The 18099-nt window shown below is 48.0% G+C and overlaps 2 protein-coding genes across 10 annotated transcripts in view; one reads left to right on the top strand and one right to left on the bottom strand.

The window, feature by feature from the left end:
- MAP3K6 (mitogen-activated protein kinase kinase kinase 6) overlaps positions 1 to 18018 on the top strand; it is a 67376-nt gene extending 49358 nt beyond the window's left edge. For 2 of the 5 annotated variants that reach the window (XM_066638978.1, XM_066638983.1), the window contains 8 exons: positions 3049 to 3220; positions 3639 to 3839; positions 10078 to 10183; positions 11739 to 11979; positions 13478 to 13587; positions 14747 to 14853; positions 15489 to 15565; positions 16760 to 18018. In XM_066638978.1, coding sequence (XP_066495075.1) covers positions 3049 to 3220; positions 3639 to 3839; positions 10078 to 10183; positions 11739 to 11979; positions 13478 to 13587; positions 14747 to 14853; positions 15489 to 15565; positions 16760 to 16844 — 1099 coding nt within the window. In that variant the 3' untranslated portion in view covers positions 16845 to 18018. Of the gene's footprint in view, positions 1 to 3048; positions 3221 to 3638; positions 3840 to 10077; positions 10184 to 11683; positions 11980 to 13477; positions 13588 to 14746; positions 14854 to 15488; positions 15566 to 16759 lie in introns of those variants that run through there. The other 3 variants (XM_066638979.1, XM_066638982.1, XM_066638981.1) reach the window with 3 other exon arrangements.
- SYTL1 (synaptotagmin like 1) overlaps positions 16110 to 18099 on the bottom strand; it is a 42114-nt gene continuing 40124 nt past the window's right edge. For all 5 annotated transcript variants that reach the window (XM_066638985.1, XM_066638984.1, XM_066638988.1 and 2 more), the window contains exon 15: positions 16110 to 17912. In XM_066638985.1, coding sequence (XP_066495082.1) covers positions 17773 to 17912 — 140 coding nt within the window. In that variant the 3' untranslated portion in view covers positions 16110 to 17772. The remainder of the gene's footprint in view (positions 17913 to 18099) is intronic.

Raw genomic sequence — 18099 nt, 5'->3', positions numbered from 1 at the left:
TGCTCCTTTGGTTGCCTGTGACCGAACTGTCATCAGTTCCGCCTTCAGTCCTCTCCTTGGAAATAACTAAGAGGAGGTCTGTAGCAGCTATTTCAAAATTGTTCTGGTCCACATATGCAGGGCCAGCCTTAGGAGCTGCAGGTGGTGGTTGGCAACCTTCAGTCTCGAAAGACTATGGTATAAGCCTACAGCCACTGGTATTCCCAGGCGGTCTCCCATCCAAGTACTAACCAGGCCTGACCCTGCTTAGCTTCCAAGAACAGACAAGATCAAGAGCTGCAGGGCCCAATTGGAAACATTCTTTGCAGGGCTCCAGGTTCACAGCCAAGGTCTTTAGAACATTAGAGTTATCAGTACAATTTATTATAGACTTTTATATCTCTATGGTAGGTTGGAAAGCAATCAAAATGTGTGCTTAAAAAGTGGATGTGAGTTAATGGAGCAAATGGACCTAAGCACATTTTAATATAAAATTGCATTCATGGAAGCCTACAAATAAACAGGACAATCCTATGCACACCTACTCAGAAGTCCCGTTGTGTTCAATGGGGCTTAGTCCCAGGAAAGAGTGTATAAGATTGCAGGCAAAATGTGTAGATTACCTTTGAAAAGTTACCCCGGCATAGGGCCAATTGGGAGCGGTTGGTCTAGTTCAGTGTTTGTCAACCAGTGGTACCAGTACCACCAGTAGTACTTGAGGTGGTGTCTGGTGGTACTCCTGGGACCCCTGGACACCTGCTGCCTGGCAGTGAAACCAGGAACATGACACAACAATCGGGGTAGGAGGCTTGGCTTGGCGGGTAGAGCTCCAAAGCTTGCTTTTCCCTGCTTGAAAAAGCCCTCCTGCCCACCCTGAGTCTCCCAACCCAGAAGTAACTGCTGATGATGTCATTGCTAGTTACTTCCGGTGGTACTTCAAATAGAGCAGCAACTGTTACCCTGCACATGCCTGATCTTGTCTGATCTCAGAAGCTAAGCAGGGTCAGACCTGGTTAGTACAGACCGCCTGGGAATACCAGGTGCTGTGGGCTTATACCATAGTCTTTTGAGACTGAATAGGTGGACCATGTGAAGTGGTACAGCAGAGGAGAAACATTAAGAAACATTGGTCTAACTCTAATTGGTTTACAGCCCATGTGAGAGATGTGAGAGCCCATTGGTTTACACACATGTGAGAGATGGCTTCAGCTACCAGGCTCATCGGTCTCCCCCACTCCACCCCACCCCACCACACGTACATAGTCTGGAAACATGAAAACAGAATTTTAAACATGAAAAGCACATTATTTGGGATGAAAGAGACAGCAAAGGGCGGAGTATAGTTGTCCCCCTCTCTTGTGACCTGAAAGCAAAATAAGCCAGGCCTGCTTTTACACTTGTCTATGCAGCATCAGAAAAATAAGGCAGGGTTTGAGTGCCACCTGCTGACTGCCTTGTATCACTTCCATAAGATATATTTTTTTCAAAATATTGCATGTAAAGAAGATAGATGATGCTTGCATCTCATGGGAGAGAAGGTAATAACTATCTTTCAGGCAAGCTTGGAAGATGATTTTCTGTCGTAATTAATTTATAGTATGCTGTAGGGAAAACTATAGAACTTGTAATTCAGGACCACCGAGGCCCCTCATATTTCAAGATATCTGTTCTTTAGCAGATTTTTCATCAAGCTTCATGTCAAGTGCTCTACCTCAATGATCTGGAATCTGGGAAAAGAAATTTTAACTTAACAAAACAAAACTGGGATTATATCCACTCCACCCTGGTTAAAAAATGGGGAAATTTTTTCCACAGCTATAATTAAAAAAAAGAAAAAAGAAAATAGTAAAAGTCACATAAGGTACTTCTTAGTTCCACTGCAAGACTTTTAAAGTTCTGATACAGGTTTTAAAAAAAAAAAAATCCAAAATTCTGGGTGCGTTTAAGAAATTTAATTACGAATTCAAGACAGTTATTTTGATTGTCCATTAATTTCAAAAACCTTAGACACCATGCGTGCAGGTGCAACCCCAGACCTCCCAGTGTGTTCCAAATGCTGTCCTCCCCCCCTTCTTAAATGGTGATGTGCTGGCCTCTGCTTCTCCTACTTCTTGAATTGGAAGTATGGAGGGGAGGAAACTAGCTTCCAAGTCATGGGAAGTTGTGGTTCTGCTTTACTCCAAGTTGGTCAGACCTCACCTAGAGCACTATGTCCAATTCTGGGCATTTCACTTTAAGAAAGATGCAACCAAACTGGAGCAGGTGGAGAGGAGAGCAACAAGGATGATCAGAAAATTAGCGTACAAGCCCTATGAGGAAAGGTTGAGAGAATTTGGTGTGTTTAGCCTGGAGAATGGAAGGCTGAGAGGGGATGTGATAGCACTCTTCAGATACCTGAAGGGCTGTCATATGGAAGAAGGAACACATTTGTTCTCAGCTGCCTCTGAGAGTAGAACTAAGTTCACTGGGCACAAACTGCAAGAGAGGAGATTCCAGCTGGGCATCAGGAAGAAGTTCTTGTTGGTCAGGGTGGTTCGGTAGTGGAACAGATTGCCAGGGGATGTGGTAGGTTCTTCCTCACTAGAGATCTTCAAGCAAAGGTTTGGCAGGTACCTACAGGAGATGCTCTAGGAGGATTTCCTGCTACAGACAGTGGGTTGGACTAGATGACCTTGTGGACCCCTTCCAACTCTATGATTCTGAGGAAGTGGTGGACTAGAGTGGGAAGCACTTTAAAGTGAAACGGCAGGTGAGATTGAATGCTAAAACCTTTGATTTCTTTAATGTTTTGCTTGCAACTCCCTTTATCCTCTACCCTGGTGGTCTCAAAGACTGACAGTGAGAGAAAAAAGGGTCCAGGGAGGGTTTGTGAGCAAAGCCAGGCAGTTTAGGGAATGGGCAGTCTCAGTGCCTTCTCACCCTGCCCTGCTTTATATTAACTCAGCCTGTCCAATGTTGGAATGCATGTTTTGACTCTGCTGTCCCTGAGCAGAAGTGGTGGTGGGTCAGCTTGGATTCCCTCAGCCGTTATTGCCCCTGGGTTATCCAGTCCTCAATGTGTCTACACAGGACCCCTGAGGAACTGACCAGTGTTGACCTCAACCTCTCCTCTTCCTTCCACGAGGAGAGTGGCGGCTTGTTCTTGCTGAAGAAGGATAATGAGCGGAGGTCCACCCTGCACAAGGTCCTGACGGAGGAACTGCCCAGCATTGCAGCAGCCATACACAAAGCCCAGGGCCAGGTAAGAGGGGCTTTGGAGCTGGCTGCATGACTGCAGTTCCAGACTGAGAGGCCTGTCTTTTTCCTGGCCCTGTCTGTGTGGATAAGAGGAGCATGAACAAAATGTCTGAATTCTCCCAGGTGGCATCTTTCTGGGTTCACAAGATCACAACACCCAGCATTGTCTGACATTTGCAGTCTTCTCTGCAGTTCAGATCTAGAGAAAATCCCTGAGGCCCTCCTGGGGAAGCTGTGGTGGGGGAGCAGTTTTGGGGGCCATCAGGGGTCAGCCAGGTTGGGCACTACTAAGGGTCCCTCAGCAAACCCTTGAAGCCCCAGTGGCAGTGATAGCTATCAGTGTCTGTGGGCGGGGTCATGCTACAAACTGCTACAAACACATTACAAGATTTTTTTTCCATGCCTGTGTCTGTTCCCTCCAGGCCTGGCCATCTTCCTTTTTCCCTCAAAGCCCATTGTCTTTGGACCACATCTCTCAGCTGGTGTCCTGTCTCAAAACCTACATCCGCACCCCCAGCCGGAAGCAGCTGACCCAGGATCTGCTCCAGCTCCAGTCCACATTGCAGGGAGATGGGCTTGACCTTTGCCAGGTGCAGGGTCCACTCTTCACTTTTCAAGACACTGTGAGTATGTTGGACAGACAAACCAAAAATCCCTAACTCCAAAGGTTGGCCTCCCCAGACTGTTCAGTGTTCATTTTAGATTTTCCAGCTTTTTTATTGAGGAGCAGGCAGGAATGGAAATGCAGCCAGCCATAATCTTACCCATTTCTTTCCAAAGGATTTGTAAATCTCCTCCCTTTCAGTGTTCCTTCCAATGGCTGCAAAGGCACTAGGATGTATATGTATTGACAACCTTCAGTCTCGAAAGACTATGGTATCGCGCTCTGAAAGGTGGTTCTGGCACAGCGTCTAGTGTGGCTGAAAAGGCCAATTCGGGAGTGACAATCCCTTCCACACCGGGAGCAAGTGCAGTTTGTCCCTGGTCTGTCTCCCTGGCTATGGGCCTTCTTTCTTTGCCTCTTAGCCTCAGACTGTTGGCAAAGTGTCTCTTCAAACTGGGAAAGGCCATGGTGCACAGCCTGCCTCCAAGCGGGCCGCTCAGAGGCCAGGGTTTTTGACAAGTATTAAGCAATTGTTTTTAAACTTGGTAACCATTTACAGGTTTGGATTTATTGTTGTTTTTTTAAAATACCCCTGGGGTTTTTCTATTTTTGTTTATTTTTTTAAACACTATTTTGGAACTAGATCCAATGGGTACAATGCAAGAGAAGATATTCCAGTTGGACATCAGGAAGAAACTCTTGACGGTCAGGGCAATTCAGCAGTGGAATAGATTGCAAAGGGAGGTGCTGGATTCTCCCTCACCGGAGATCTTCAAGCAGAGGCTTGACAAGCACCTGCTGGCGAATGCTCTAGAACAGGGGTGCCCAAACTCCAGTCCTGGGGCCACTTGCGGCCCTTGGACTCCCAGTGCAGCCCTCAGGGAGACCCCAGCCTCCAATGAGCCTCTGGTCCTCCGGAAACTTGCTGGAGCCAGCACTGGCCTGACGCAACTGCTCTCAGCGTGAGGGTGACTGTTTGACCTCTCGAGTTAGCTGTGGGATGAGGGCTCCCTCCACTGCTTGCTGTTTTACGTCTGTGATGCAGCAGCGGCAGCAAAGAAAAGACCAGCCTTGCTTTGTGCAAGGCCTTTTATAGGCCTTGACCTATTGCAAGACCTTCATTCATTCATATAAGTTCCACCTCTAGTATATTAATTTATGTAAACTTGTGTAAATTTATTCAAATTTTAAATGTAAATTAATTATTTTCCCCCCAGCCCCCAACACAGTGTCAGAGAGATGATGTGGCCCTCCTGCCAAAAACTTTGGACACCCCTTGCTCTAGAAGAATTTCCTACTCGAGCCAGGGGGGTGGATTAGATCATCTTCTATTCCCCAACTCTGATTCTATGACTTTAAAGCAGGGCAACCTGCAGCCCACAGACCAAATTCTGTGACTCAAGCAAGCTCTGCACAGCCACTTGAGTGAGCGCAGCAACCTGGAAGTTCAGTTATTACATCATCTCCAAACTTCTGGCCCCGTTGCTTGAAAAGGTTGCCAACGCCTGCTTTAAAGGAATGAGGCTACCTGACTGTAGGTTCTGGCTGCCCTGGAGTGATTTCCCCCATCCCCTTGTCTCCAGTGTACCCATAGGACCCTCTCACCCCAAAATGTCAAGCTGTAGACCCCGGAGTCTGCTGGCCCGTGCATGAGGCCACCCAATGCAGTAGATTGTGAGGGGTAGATTGTGAGGGGTACAATCCCTGGATTGTGAGGGGATTGTGAGTAGATTGTGAGGGGTACGTCCACAGTAGATTGTGAGGGGTCAAGTGAGAAACAAATCATTTCCCTTTCTCTTTACACGCTGTTGAAAGTACAGGACTTGACAACAGCACAGAAGCAAACATGATAAGGGCTTGGGGATTTTTTGTAACACAGAAGCAGCGAACCCAAGACAGCATCAGGCAGCCTTCTGGGTTCTGCTTCCCCCACTCCCTGAGGCAAGCAAGCAATGGCTGCAGCCACCCTAAATGGCTATCTCAGGGGTCGGCAACCTTAAGCACTCAAAGAGCCATTTGGACCCATTTTCCGGAGGAAAAGAAACCTCAGGAGCCACAAAACCCTTCTGACATCTAAAATGAAGATAATACTGCATATATAGTTTTTTTTTACCTTTATGCTCTTATAGGTCCCATTTTTATAATGTAGCCCCCTCTTGTAGCTTTTAGTTAGTTTTGACATACATTCTTGTCCTGTGTTTTCAGACGCCTGGTCCTCTATGGTGTTTTGCCTGATTCCAAGGCCATTCTCTGCCTGGAGAATTAGGCCCACTTTAAGCAAATTAGCTCCCCTTCTTTCCCCCAACAAATGACCCTGGTTCTGCCCTGTAGTCCTGCTGGACCCCACCTCCAGGGTAGCTCCACTGTTCAACCTGCAGAGGTCCTCTCTCCTGCCAGCAGCCTCCCACCACTACAGCAGACCCTGGGTCCTCAGCAGGTCTTGGGCACAGCAGCCACACTTCAAACTCCAGTGTCTCCAGCAGTCCCTTAGTCACAAAGTCAGTCAGAGCATCCAGGGCAGAGTCCAAAGTCAGTAAGCCAAGTCACAGTCCAAGATCAGATTCCAAAGTAAGTCAGTCAAATCAGTCAGAGTATCTAAGTCAAAGTTAATAAGGCCAGGCCGGCCCTCCCCTCCAACCTGCACTCCTTCTACAACCCACACCCCCTTCCTCAGGTGCTCCTTATATCCCTGAGGGCCCTATTGCCTTCAAGTGGCTGCAGCTGTGCAGCACACGCTGCTGGATGCCCAGGGCTTACCCTTAAAGGGGCCACTGCTGACACCACATCTACCTCCTCACCAGATCTTCCAGGATTCCAATACATATGGTGGTTATGACATCTGCTTATCTTACATGGATACTAAAGAACTCCCCCCACCTTCCAGAGGCACCCTGCTAGAAGGAAAAAAGGACACAGACTCCAGAGGTGGGGAAGAGAAGGGGGAAGGGGGGGAACCACAGGCCAGCTTCTGCCCTGCCTGCCCTCCCTCCCTCCCTCCCTCCCTCAGGCTGCAGTCCTCTGCACACTTTCCTGGGAGGAAGCCTCACTGACTACTTGTGAGTAGACCTGCACAGGAGGGGGCTGAGGCTGCAGCCCTCCACACCTTCCTGGGAGTAGCCCAGGGACTACATTGGGGCTTACTCTGGAACAGACCTTCACGGGCTCCCACTTACCCGTCCTTGTGCTTGGCCTTGACCAGGTTTCAAGGCTGCAATCCCAAGCACCCTTTCCTGGGAGCAAGCTTCATCCACTGTAATGGGGCTTACTACTGAGTAGACACAGAGGATGTCTCCTCTACTGTGGAGGAAAAGCCTCTCATAAGAACATAAGAACAGCCCCACTGGATCAGGCCATAGGCCCATCTAGTCCAGCTTCCTGTATCTCACAGCGGCCCACCAAATGCCCCAGGGAGCACACCAGATAACAAGAGACCTCATCCTGGTGCTCTCCCCTACATCTGGCATTCTGACTTAACCCATTCCTAAAATCAGGAGGTTGCGCATACACATCATGGCTTGTACCCCATAATGGATTTTTCCTCCAGAAACTCGTCCAATCCCCTTTTAAAGGCGTCTAGGCTAGACGCCAGCACCACATCCTGTGGCAAGGAGTTCCACAGACCGACCACGCGCTGAGTAAAGAAATATTTTCTTTTGTCTGTCCTAACCCGCCCAACACTCAATTTTAGTGGATGTCCCCTGGTTCTGGTATTATGTGAGAGTGTAAAGAGCATCTCCCTATCCACTCTGTCCATCCCCTGCATAATTTTGTATGTCTCAATCATGTCCCCCCTCAAGCGTCTCTTTTCTAGGCTGAAGAGGCCCAAACGCCGTAGCCTTTCCTCATAAGGAAGGTGCCCCAGCCCCGTAATCATCTTAGTCGCTCTCTTTTGCACCTTTTCCATTTCCACTATGTCTTTTTTGAGATGCGGCGACCAGAACTGGACACAATACTCCAGGTGTGGCCTTACCATCGATTTGTACAACGGCATTATAATACTAACCGTTTTGTTCTCAATACCCTTCCTAATGATCCCAAGCATAGAATTGGCCTTCTTCACTGCCACCGCACATTGGGTCGACACTTTCATCGACCTGTCCACCACCACCCCAAGATCTCTCTCCTGATCTGTCACACACAGCTCAGAACCCATCAGCCTATATCTAAAGTTTTGATTTTTTGCCCCAATGTGCATGACTTTACACTTACTGACATTGAAGCGCATCTGCCATTTTGCTGCCCATTCTGCCAGTCTGGAGAGATCCTTCTGGAGCTCCTCACAATCACTTCTGGTCTTTACCACTCGGAAAAGTTTGGTGTCGTCTGCAAACTTAGCCACTTCACTGCTCAACCCTGTCTCCAGGTCATTTATGAAGAGGTTGAAAAGCACCGGTCCCAGGACAGATCCTTGGGGCACACCGCTTTTTACCTCTCTCCATTGTGAAAATTGCCCATTGACACCCACTCTCTGCTTCCTGGCCTCCAACCAGTTCTCAATCCACGAGAGGACCTGTCCTCTAATTCCCTGACTGTGGAGTTTTTTCAGTAGCCTTTGGTGAGGGACCGTGTCAAACGCCTTCTGAAAGTCCAGATATATAATGTCCACGGGTTCTCCCGCATCCACATGCCTGTTGACCTTTTCAAAGAATTCTATAAGGTTGGTGAGGCAAGACTTACCCTTACAGAAGCCATGCTGACTCTCCCTCAGCAAGGCCTGTTCGTCTATGTGTTTTGAGATCCTATCTTTGATGAGGCATTCCACCATCTTACCTAGTATGGATGTTAGGCTGACCGGCCTATAGTTTCCCGGGTCCCCCCTCTTTCCCTTTTTAAAAATAGGCGTGACATTTGCTATCCTCCAATCTTCTGGCACCATGGCCGTTTTGAGGGACAAGTTGCATACCTTAGTCAAGAGATCTGCAACTTCATTCTTCAATTCCTTAATAACCCTTGGGTGTATGCCATCAGGGCCCGGTGACTTATTGATCTTTAATTTATCAATGAGGTCTGAAACATCTTCTCTTTTAACCTCTATCTGACTTAACTCCTCGGTTAGGAGGGGCCGTTCGGGTAGTGGTATCTGCCCGAGGTCTTCTGCCGTGAAGACAGATGCAAAGAACTCATTTAATTTCTCTGCCATCTCTAAGTCTCTCCTTGCACTGAGTGGGGACCTGCTCAGGGAAAGGCTGGCTGCAAGGGCTCGAAATGGCTGAGGAGGAGGGCGTCCTGCTGGAGAGTTGGGGAAGGGAAAAACAGGGAGCTTAAGCCTACAGAGCGGGCAAAATTGAAAAGGGAAACCAATGCGGGGCAAGTGGGGGTGAAGGGAGAGGAAGGCAGGGGGCGGAGGGAAGCAGCCTGCCCTCCCAGCACAGGTGCCTCCTGTCACACTCTTTGCCACTTTCACCTGGAGGAGCCGCAGCAGACAGCTGAAAGAGCCACATGCGGCTCTAGAGCAGCAGGTTGCCGACCCCTGGGCTATCTTATATGATTTCCTGTGCACTACAATTGTTATCTGAGGTTTTAATCCAGGTGCCCTCTTTGCCTTCTGGGGCAGGTTAGAAAGCCACTAGGAGCAGGTCCTTCTTGATGGCAGCATCAATTCTGTGGCATGGCTTCCCAGCAGAGGCCCAGTTGACCCCTACCTTAATCTTCTCCAGGCATTGTGTGGTCTTGGCTTTTCTGTTCTGCTTTTGGGATGGCAGTGGTTGCCTGATACAGTCACTGTTCCATCTAAGCTGTGCAGCTGAATAGCTAGAATCAAAGCCCTGCACAGCTTCCTTCACAGCTCTCTGGAGCTTGGTGATGACAACAGTGCCATCGCCAAGCACTCCAGAGATACCCCTATATGGCAAAGGTAGGGCTCTGCCTAGTCCCTATAATTTTTACAGGGGAATCTAGATACAGTTGTGGTTTATCTGTTGTAGATTAGCATTGATTGAGCCGCCACCTTTGATTTCTTTGTTGTTTTTTGTTTTAGTATTGCTCTATTTTATGTTTACATGTCGTATTGACTTGGGTCTGATTTGAAGAATGGGATGTCTAGAGCAGGGGTCGGCAATCGTTTTGAGTGAAAGGACTGGACATTTGGTGATGATGTCATCACCACATGCCTCAACAAACCAAGTAACAATTTGCCGTGTGCCTCTCAAGCTGAGCCCCACAGGCGAAGTGACTTTAGGTGGCAGGCCAGATCAGGCTTGCAGGCCATAGGTTGCTGACCCTTGCTCACCACAGCGTGTTCACTTATGTGTCCGCAGGTGAAGCAGGCACTGCGGAAGCACCAAATCAAGCCACACTGGGTGTTCGCTCTGGATAACCTCATGGGGCAGGCGGTGCAGGCAACCTTCACCATTCTCCTGACAGGTAGGTTGGTGAGCTTGGTCCTGGACACACAAGGTCTAGAATCACCTTGGATTCAGAAGTTGCATGCTTTCCTTAGATGTGTTCAATGCCTTTTAAAATATGTAACTCCTTCAGGACCAGACCAAACTTCCCAGAACACCGGCAGTATGCCTGCCATTGTCTCCACGGCTCCTTCTCCCACTTCTGAACTGGAAAAGGAAGAGGAACTGTAAAGGAGAGGAAAATGGTGGGCTAGAGCTTCTTTGATGGTCTACCCCACCATTCTCCTCCTCATACACTTCCTTTTCCACACCAGGAAGGAGGAGGAGCAGCAGAGGTGCACGTCGTCTGCCAGCCTACCACCTGAGGAGATCTCCTCAGTCAGCTTCATGGTCAGGCTGCCTGAATGTGTTTGTCAGAGAAAGAAGTGGGGGAAACAGAGGTGTTGGATGCCACATAACAAGAGGCTACAGAAGTGAGACTGGGGACTCTTAAGGGCATTAAATCCACAATTAGCACTGATGAGCTTAATTTTGCTTTTAAAAAAAGCCACTGGGCAACAGCAGGGAGTTTGGGACTCCCCCCCCTCCCCATAGCTGCTATTTACCAAGGGGGGAAAGACTCCATTTGGCACTAAAATGGCTGAATTTGTGAACAAGTGTTCAAAGGGAAGGCATTTCATGATTCTGACACACCACCAAGAGGGATTCTCCATGTGCAAAACTGACTCATCACTGATGGCCTGAAGAGGGCTGCCCCTTCATTCTTCAGGCGGGGGGGGGGGGAGCTGAACTTCTGCATGCAGAGTCTGCTTGGCAAACAAGTGAGGTTGGTTGAGGTTAGCAAATGCATTGTGCTCGTGCCTTGGGGTCCTGCACTGAGGGTTTTTACACCATCTTTAGCTGGAGATGCTGTGGACAAAACCTGGAGCTGCATGGTAGACCCCACCCTGACTCCAGCATCCTCATTCCCTCTATTAACCACCCCTTTGCTTGCATGCCAGTTGATTTGTAGAACAAGTGGGACCACCCACAAAGAAGAGGGAGGTCACTCAGTACTTGCTGAGTTCCAAATGTTTGCAGAGATCAGCTCTATATCTATAAGACAACTAAGGGAGACAGAAAAAGCCTGAAAATATTGCTTCCTGAGGAATCCACAGGTTATCCATGCAATGTGGATTCCTAGATGGCATCAGAAGGCTCTAGAATGGGGAGGGCCAGGAAGGGGGAAGAAAACAGCTTTAAATTTCAACTGAAAGGACTGCAGTTTTGGTGAAGGAAAAAGAAAGGAGGCTAGGAAAGGATGAATGAACACACTCATCAGAAATATAGAGTGAAAAGATTTGAGAGAGAGATTGAGAGAGAGAGAGCACAAGCCTAAGGCTGGCTGTTCAACACAGGAGACTCCCTCCCAGTCCTGAAATCTAATTCTCCATTGAGAATTCTACTCCATTCCAAAGCATTCTCCATTGAGTCCACTGTGCTCACTGCAACATTTTGGCATGGGACTCCTCTTGTTCAGGTTTTGGGGCACACTGTCCTGTCCCCTTTCATCTTGTCATCTCTGGCATTGCCAGAACTGAAGGTGAAGCCGCTGTCGCCCGGGGGAAGTCATGGATGCCTGAGCAGCGAGAAGGAAGAAGAGGGGGCACCCCTGCAGCAGGAGGAGCTGCAGTCTCTGAAGAGCCAGGGCAGCACAGACACACCAAGCTCTGGAATTGGTACTGGCCCCAGCAGTTGGCTGAACTCCCAGCATCCACCGAAAGGCAACGTGCCTTTCATGGCCGAGCTTAATCACCTGCGGGTGGAGACTAGAAGGTAAACCCACTCTGTATTTCCTCTGATGGGTTGAGGGTTCCAGTAGGATGCAACAGAACCATTGGGGTTCCAAGAACAGTCCTGCACCTTGAAGATCTGGAGCTGCCTCCTATAGAGTCAGGTCATTCCCTTATTCAACTCACTTTTGTTTACTGACAGCAGCAGCTCCTGAGCTTCAGACAAGGGACTTTCCCAGTCCGTCTAAATGGAGATGATATGAATTGAACATCAGACCTTCAAATTGCAAATTAGGTGCTCTCCCACTGTGCTGCAGCCCCTTCCTGACTTTTTCGCTGAACTCCACCTGCAGTGTAGAGAGCCTTTCAGATTTACACATCACTGTTTAGGACTCAGCCCAGCAATCTGCTTTCAGCACCAGAGCTCAGTCCCTGAATTGTCTCATACCAATGGAAGAAAAAGTGCATTTCACTTATCACCTTCGCTATCTAGCCTTGACCAGTTCTTTCTAGGGTAGAGGAGGCGACTTCCAGTCCCCTTGAGCCCCAGCATCCCAACACAGTACAGGCGTACACCCGTAGATATAGGAAGCTTCCTGCTTCCTGTTAACGTTCTTTGAGTCATCCCCAGTAGCTTGCAGGCTTCGTGCCTGCTTGCCTGTCTATAAGCTTCATGAGTATAGCGACCAGTAAAAGCAAGACATGTTCATCCTTGGCACTAAGCGGTTTGGCTAAAAACAAAGTTAACCCATTTTTGTTCAGCCCACAGATGCTCCCTGTTGCATATATGCAATGTTGGGCAGAAAATGGCTTAATGACAGGAGAATGGATCTGCGGAGAAATGAAACTGGGGATATGGGGGGGGGGCTACCTGTATTGCTCAATGGGCAGTTGACTCATTCAAATGCAAACCCATTGAGACAATGCATGATTGCAGGCCATTCTCAAATGTGTAACTGGCCATCTATATTGGACTTACTTTAGTGGTAAGATTGATTCTGTGAAGACAGCCTCCTATAGAGTCATCCATTGCCCACTTGAGCCATCCATTGCCCACTCAACCACCACCCTTTGCATGGCAAGCATGTAGACATTGTTCCAGAGTACACCTGACCAAGAGAGGGATGATGACACTGAGCTTCCCTCAACTACATTGTGTATACTGCTTGGGGAAACTTTATGGTTCCATGCAAAAATAGCACCCAGTTCCATGGTAGCATCTCCTTATTTCTGGATGATCCCAGCCTTCTTCCAGGGAGTTCAGAGCAAGTTATTCAAGCAGAGGCTCCACAAGCACCTGTTGGAGATGCTCTGCTTTCATTTCTGAAGACCTGGGGAGCGCTGCAGGTGCTCGCGCAGAGCTCCCGGCAACCCTGGAAGGCTGCAGGAGGCTCTGATAAGTCCAGCCAAACCCCTTAGCAAACTCCCTGAGAGTTTGAAAAACACTGGTCTAATACTTACCACAGTGTCCCCTAAATCACACTGGCTCTCTACAGCTGCACCAGTAGCAAATTAATCCTCTGACTTTGTCTCCATGCCAGGCTGCAGTGGGAACTGATCAAGAAAGAGCTTGAAATCCAGCGACTCCTGCAGGACGCACTGCCAAGGCTAGAACAGGATGCCTGGGTTCTGAGAAGGCCAAAGCTAACAGGTGAGGCCGCTGCAACTGGAAGGATGTTGATATACAGTTTACTCAAAGATGGGCATATTCTATGATCAATGAATTAAAATGTGACTTACTAGTTTTAATCCCATCTTTATTTCAAGGTGGCACAAATGGCTCCCCCACCCCATTTTTTTAAAACAATACAATTAATACAGATTTGCAGAACTTCTCTTATTCCAGCTAAATGGAGACATTAAGAACATAAGAAGAGCCCTGCTGGATCAGGCCAATGGCCCATCTAGTCCAGCTTCCTGTATCTCACAGTGGCCCACCAAATGGCCCACACAAGACAACAGACACAGCCTGCATCCCAGCCTGCATCCCAGTGCCCTCCCCCTGCATCTGGCAATCAGAGGCAGCCTGCCTCTAAAACCAAGAGCTTGCACTTACCTACTATGACTTGTAACCTGTATTGAACTTTTCCTCCAGAAATTTGTCCAATCCCCCCTTAAAGGCATCTAGGTAAGATGCCATCACTACTTCCTTTGGCAAGGAGTTCCACAGACTAATTACATGCTGGATAAAGAAATATTTTCTTTTGTCTGTTCTAACTCTCCTAACACATTCTGAATTGCAGCCCCAACCCACTGTCCCAGTTTATTTCTGAAGAGTGGAGTTTGCCACTCTTCAGTAAGAGTGGAATTAAAACCAAAAGGTAGCAAGACGGGAGGGCACCTAATGCAAGAATGATGAGGAGACTTAAAAAAGTTCAAGCATCACCACGGGTTAAACTTTAAGACCAGAAAACTACCCTCTATGTACTTTTGAGGTGGTTTCTCTCTTCATTCTTTCAGAATCATAGAATGTTAGCATTGGAAGGGACCTTGGACAGCCATCTAATTCAGCTGCCTCTTGTGTAGACAACTGCTGCAGCTTCCTGGACAGGTGACCAGCTAGCCTCTGCTTGACACTAGGCAGACTGTTCCAGTGCCAGACAGATCTTACTGATAGAATTTCTTCTTGCATCTAGCCTAAACCTACTTCCTAGTAGTTTCAACCCATGGGTTCTAGTTGTGTCCTTGGGACTCACAAGGCGTATGTCATCTGAAAGCAAGCGATTGTGAGGTCATGCTGAGTGGATTTAACACTGTCATAAAAGGAAAATCCTCTAATCTCTTCCCCCTCCTTTCCTCTGTTTGTCCAGAAGTCCCTTCTCCACTTAGAGCCTGCAGGAATGAGGATGAAGCTGCAGACCCTCTCCTGGTTGAGTGGTTAGAGAAGCTTGGGGCTGATAAAGACACAATTTCAACGGTTGGTCACCTCCTTTTTGGTACAAGCATCCACTCCTGGCTGTAGAAAGTCTAGTTCAGCCCTTAAGCCTTAAAGTCTGCTAAACTGGGGTGGAGAAGAAAGGCCAGGATAACCTAGAAGTGACTTTTGTATGAAACAGAACTACTTTGTCTGAGCCATGTCCCCTTTAAGAAAGAGTAATACTCCTAATCCAGCTGTGATGCCAAGCCCTTAAAGGGTAAAGGTGGAAATAATATATGTGGGAGGACTTGAACCTGCCAGGATTCTTCACCCATTTGCAAGCATCATATCCAGCTGAAGAGGGCTGTATTTCTGAATGCAGCCTTAGCTATACTTGGCTGCCTCTGTCCAGCCTGCACCAATTTCTTCCTCCAAACACTGTGTCAGTGCAGCCACTACTTGGAACTGTGGCCTGCTCAATTTGATAATCAGAGCAGTGCTCAATTCTCCCTCCTCCTTTGTTTGCCCAGGAATCACATTCTGTAGTTGAGGACCGGTCCAAGCCTAGCGCCACAAAAAGAGAAGTTGAGAGAAGTAGGCACAGGGGTCATGTCCAGTTTTTCAACCCTGTGTCCCCCAATAGGAGAAGCCGCAACATCCAACAGTAACAAATGCATCTTAACCTTTCTTCCCAGCTGTCATACCACGGTTTCACCTTGCCTGCCCTACTAACCTATGCTACCCCTGATGACCTCCAGTACACATGCATCAGGTAAAAAGTACCTTTCCTCCAACCTGATCCACCCCCATGTGTGGGCAGGGAAACATGCACATCTAACTTAAAAGATTATTCATGGTTGTGAAGGATTTGTATGGGTCCTCTGTATTCCGAGCTAGTGCATTTCTATATACCAGGGGTACCCAAACCCTGGCCCAGGGGCCATTTGCAGCCCTTGGGGACTCTCAATCTGCCCCATGGGGATCCCAAGTCTCCAATGAGCCTCTGGCCCGCCAGAGACTTTTTGGAACCCGCCCTGGCCCTATACAATGAGGGTGACTGTTTGACCTCTCACGTGAGCTGCCATTCAAGGGCTCCCTCCACTACTTGCTGTTTCATGTCTGTGATGCAGCAGCAGCAGCGAAGGAAAGACCAGCCATGCTTTGTGCAAGGCCTTGAGCTATTGCAAGACCTCCATTCAGTCATATAATGTATTACAATATATTAATATATTTATATTATATTCTAATACATTCATTTATGTAAATTTGTGTAAATATATTCAAATTTGAAATGTAAATTATTTTTCTTGGTCCCCAACACAGTGTCAGAGAGATGATGTGGGCCTCTTACTAAAAAGTTTCAAAATCCCTGCTGTATACCATATGCTGGGAGCTAACAGGGTAGGGATGTTGCCTTGCTGGTCAGTTTTCCAGAGGAGTTTGGCTGGTGGCTGTTTGGAACAGAATGCTGGTTCAAAGGGACCTTTATCAGACCCAATAAAACAATTGTGTGTTTCAGTGTTCTCTATGGGGAGGATCTCAAATCCTTACTACCCTTCAAAGCCTTGCCCATCACAACAAAGCAGCCAAACCCCTGCAGACAGAGATAAATTTTAAGCAAGCTACAGTTTATTTGGGGTGCATACTCGACAATTGCCTGAATCTGTATGTTTGTGGCTTCAGCATCGCCCTTTCCTGGGAACTAGAAGCCAATGGCTACCTCATAACATTACAAAACAAGTAATGGAAATTATTCAAGAGGCTGCAGCTGATGGGCTAAAACAGTTTCAGTTCTTTAACTAGCCAGCAAAGCAGCTGTGTCACTCCCAGTTGAGTCCCAAATGGTCCAGTTTTTAGAAGTCTTTCCTGGTGAGCAGCTGTGAGCATCATTCCCTTATAGGTGGCATCACAAGGCCAACACAGCCTACCCACCAGTTGATTTATGTTCTTTATCTCCTGTTGGCAGAGGGGGGATGGTGTGCCGCATCTGGAGAGCCATTTTAGAGCACCGGCAGACTCTTGGCCAGCAGCTACAACATGGAGCGGAGTGAGAACAAGATCAATGCAATCCCTTGATCTGCTTGGAAAAGGCCAAGGCTCTGGGTTATATGGATTACCTCCTGCCGAACTGTAAAAGAAACTTAACAGGACTGCATTGATTGCCTCAGTGTGATCTAGCCCTTTGCTTTTCAAGCTTTCAGACAGGGAAAGGCCCCTTCCAGATGGCTCCTAGGGAAAAGAAGGGGTGATTTTGCTCCACTGGTTGGAATTTCAGCAGAAGACAATGCAATTCTGAACGACTCTATACTGCTGCAAGTGAGATGGCTCCTTTAATCAGCAGCAGAAGATCCTTGCCTGCCTCGCCGCCTTTCAGGGTTGTGAAGCACAGTCTCAATACTGTAGTCACCACAGAGCAGAGGAAACAAAAAAACACACCTCCAACCATCAGTGGTTCAAAAGGACTTACCATTTGTAAGTTTTGTGGTCCAGCAGGAACAGGAGTGAGCTGATGAGGGTGTTTGGTTTCTCTGTTTACCAGCAAAAATGGAGATACCATGCACCGAAGTGAAGGAACTAATACAAGGGAGTAAGCTATTTGTGTCATTGATGTACAAAAAAAGACTGGGTAGACAAAGGGCACAAAGGACAAAGAGCTGTATATGGCATGTTTTCTGATCAACAGTAGCTGTTGAAATCATGACAGCACAAGGCCTTTGAGAAAGGCCTCTCCTCTAGCAGTCTGATGTGCTCACCTCTCCTTTGTGAAAGCAGGTGGCCTGCAAGTCTGTAGGCTGGTGACAGCAGCAATAGCACTATCCAAGTGTGGCTGGACCACCCAGGCAGGGTGGAATAGAGCTGGTACTGAGTCCTTCAAAACCTCTGCTGCTGCAGTGAGGCCTTGGGAACTATTCAGGTCATATCCAACAGCTCTCCCCTGCAGAGATGGTGCTTCCTCCAATCACCCCACCAAGTATGGGGTTAAGTCCTAGGGGTCAGGTTGGTCCTGAGAGGGAGTCCAGCTTCCACCCACTGTCCAGTCTGCCTGAACACTGTCTCCCAGATGTGTTGTTCTTCCTCCGTCGAATCCATCCATTGAACCGGCATACCATAGCTCTTCCCTGTGTGGAAACAAAAAGGCCATAGCGGTGGCTGAGCAATCTTTGGTATTGCCACCCAGGTATATTTTGAAACCAAGGCAGTTATGGGTCCCACAATGTACAGGGCTGGACATCAAAACACACATTACCTTTTGACCTGTACCATCAGAGCCTGGCTGCTCATTACAGAACCATTTAGTGACACTCT

Source organism: Tiliqua scincoides, chromosome 10 (genome assembly GCF_035046505.1).
Source record: "Tiliqua scincoides isolate rTilSci1 chromosome 10, rTilSci1.hap2, whole genome shotgun sequence".
Classification (NCBI taxonomy): Eukaryota; Metazoa; Chordata; class Lepidosauria; order Squamata; family Scincidae; genus Tiliqua; species Tiliqua scincoides.
This window is presented reverse-complemented; position numbering and strand designations above follow the sequence as displayed.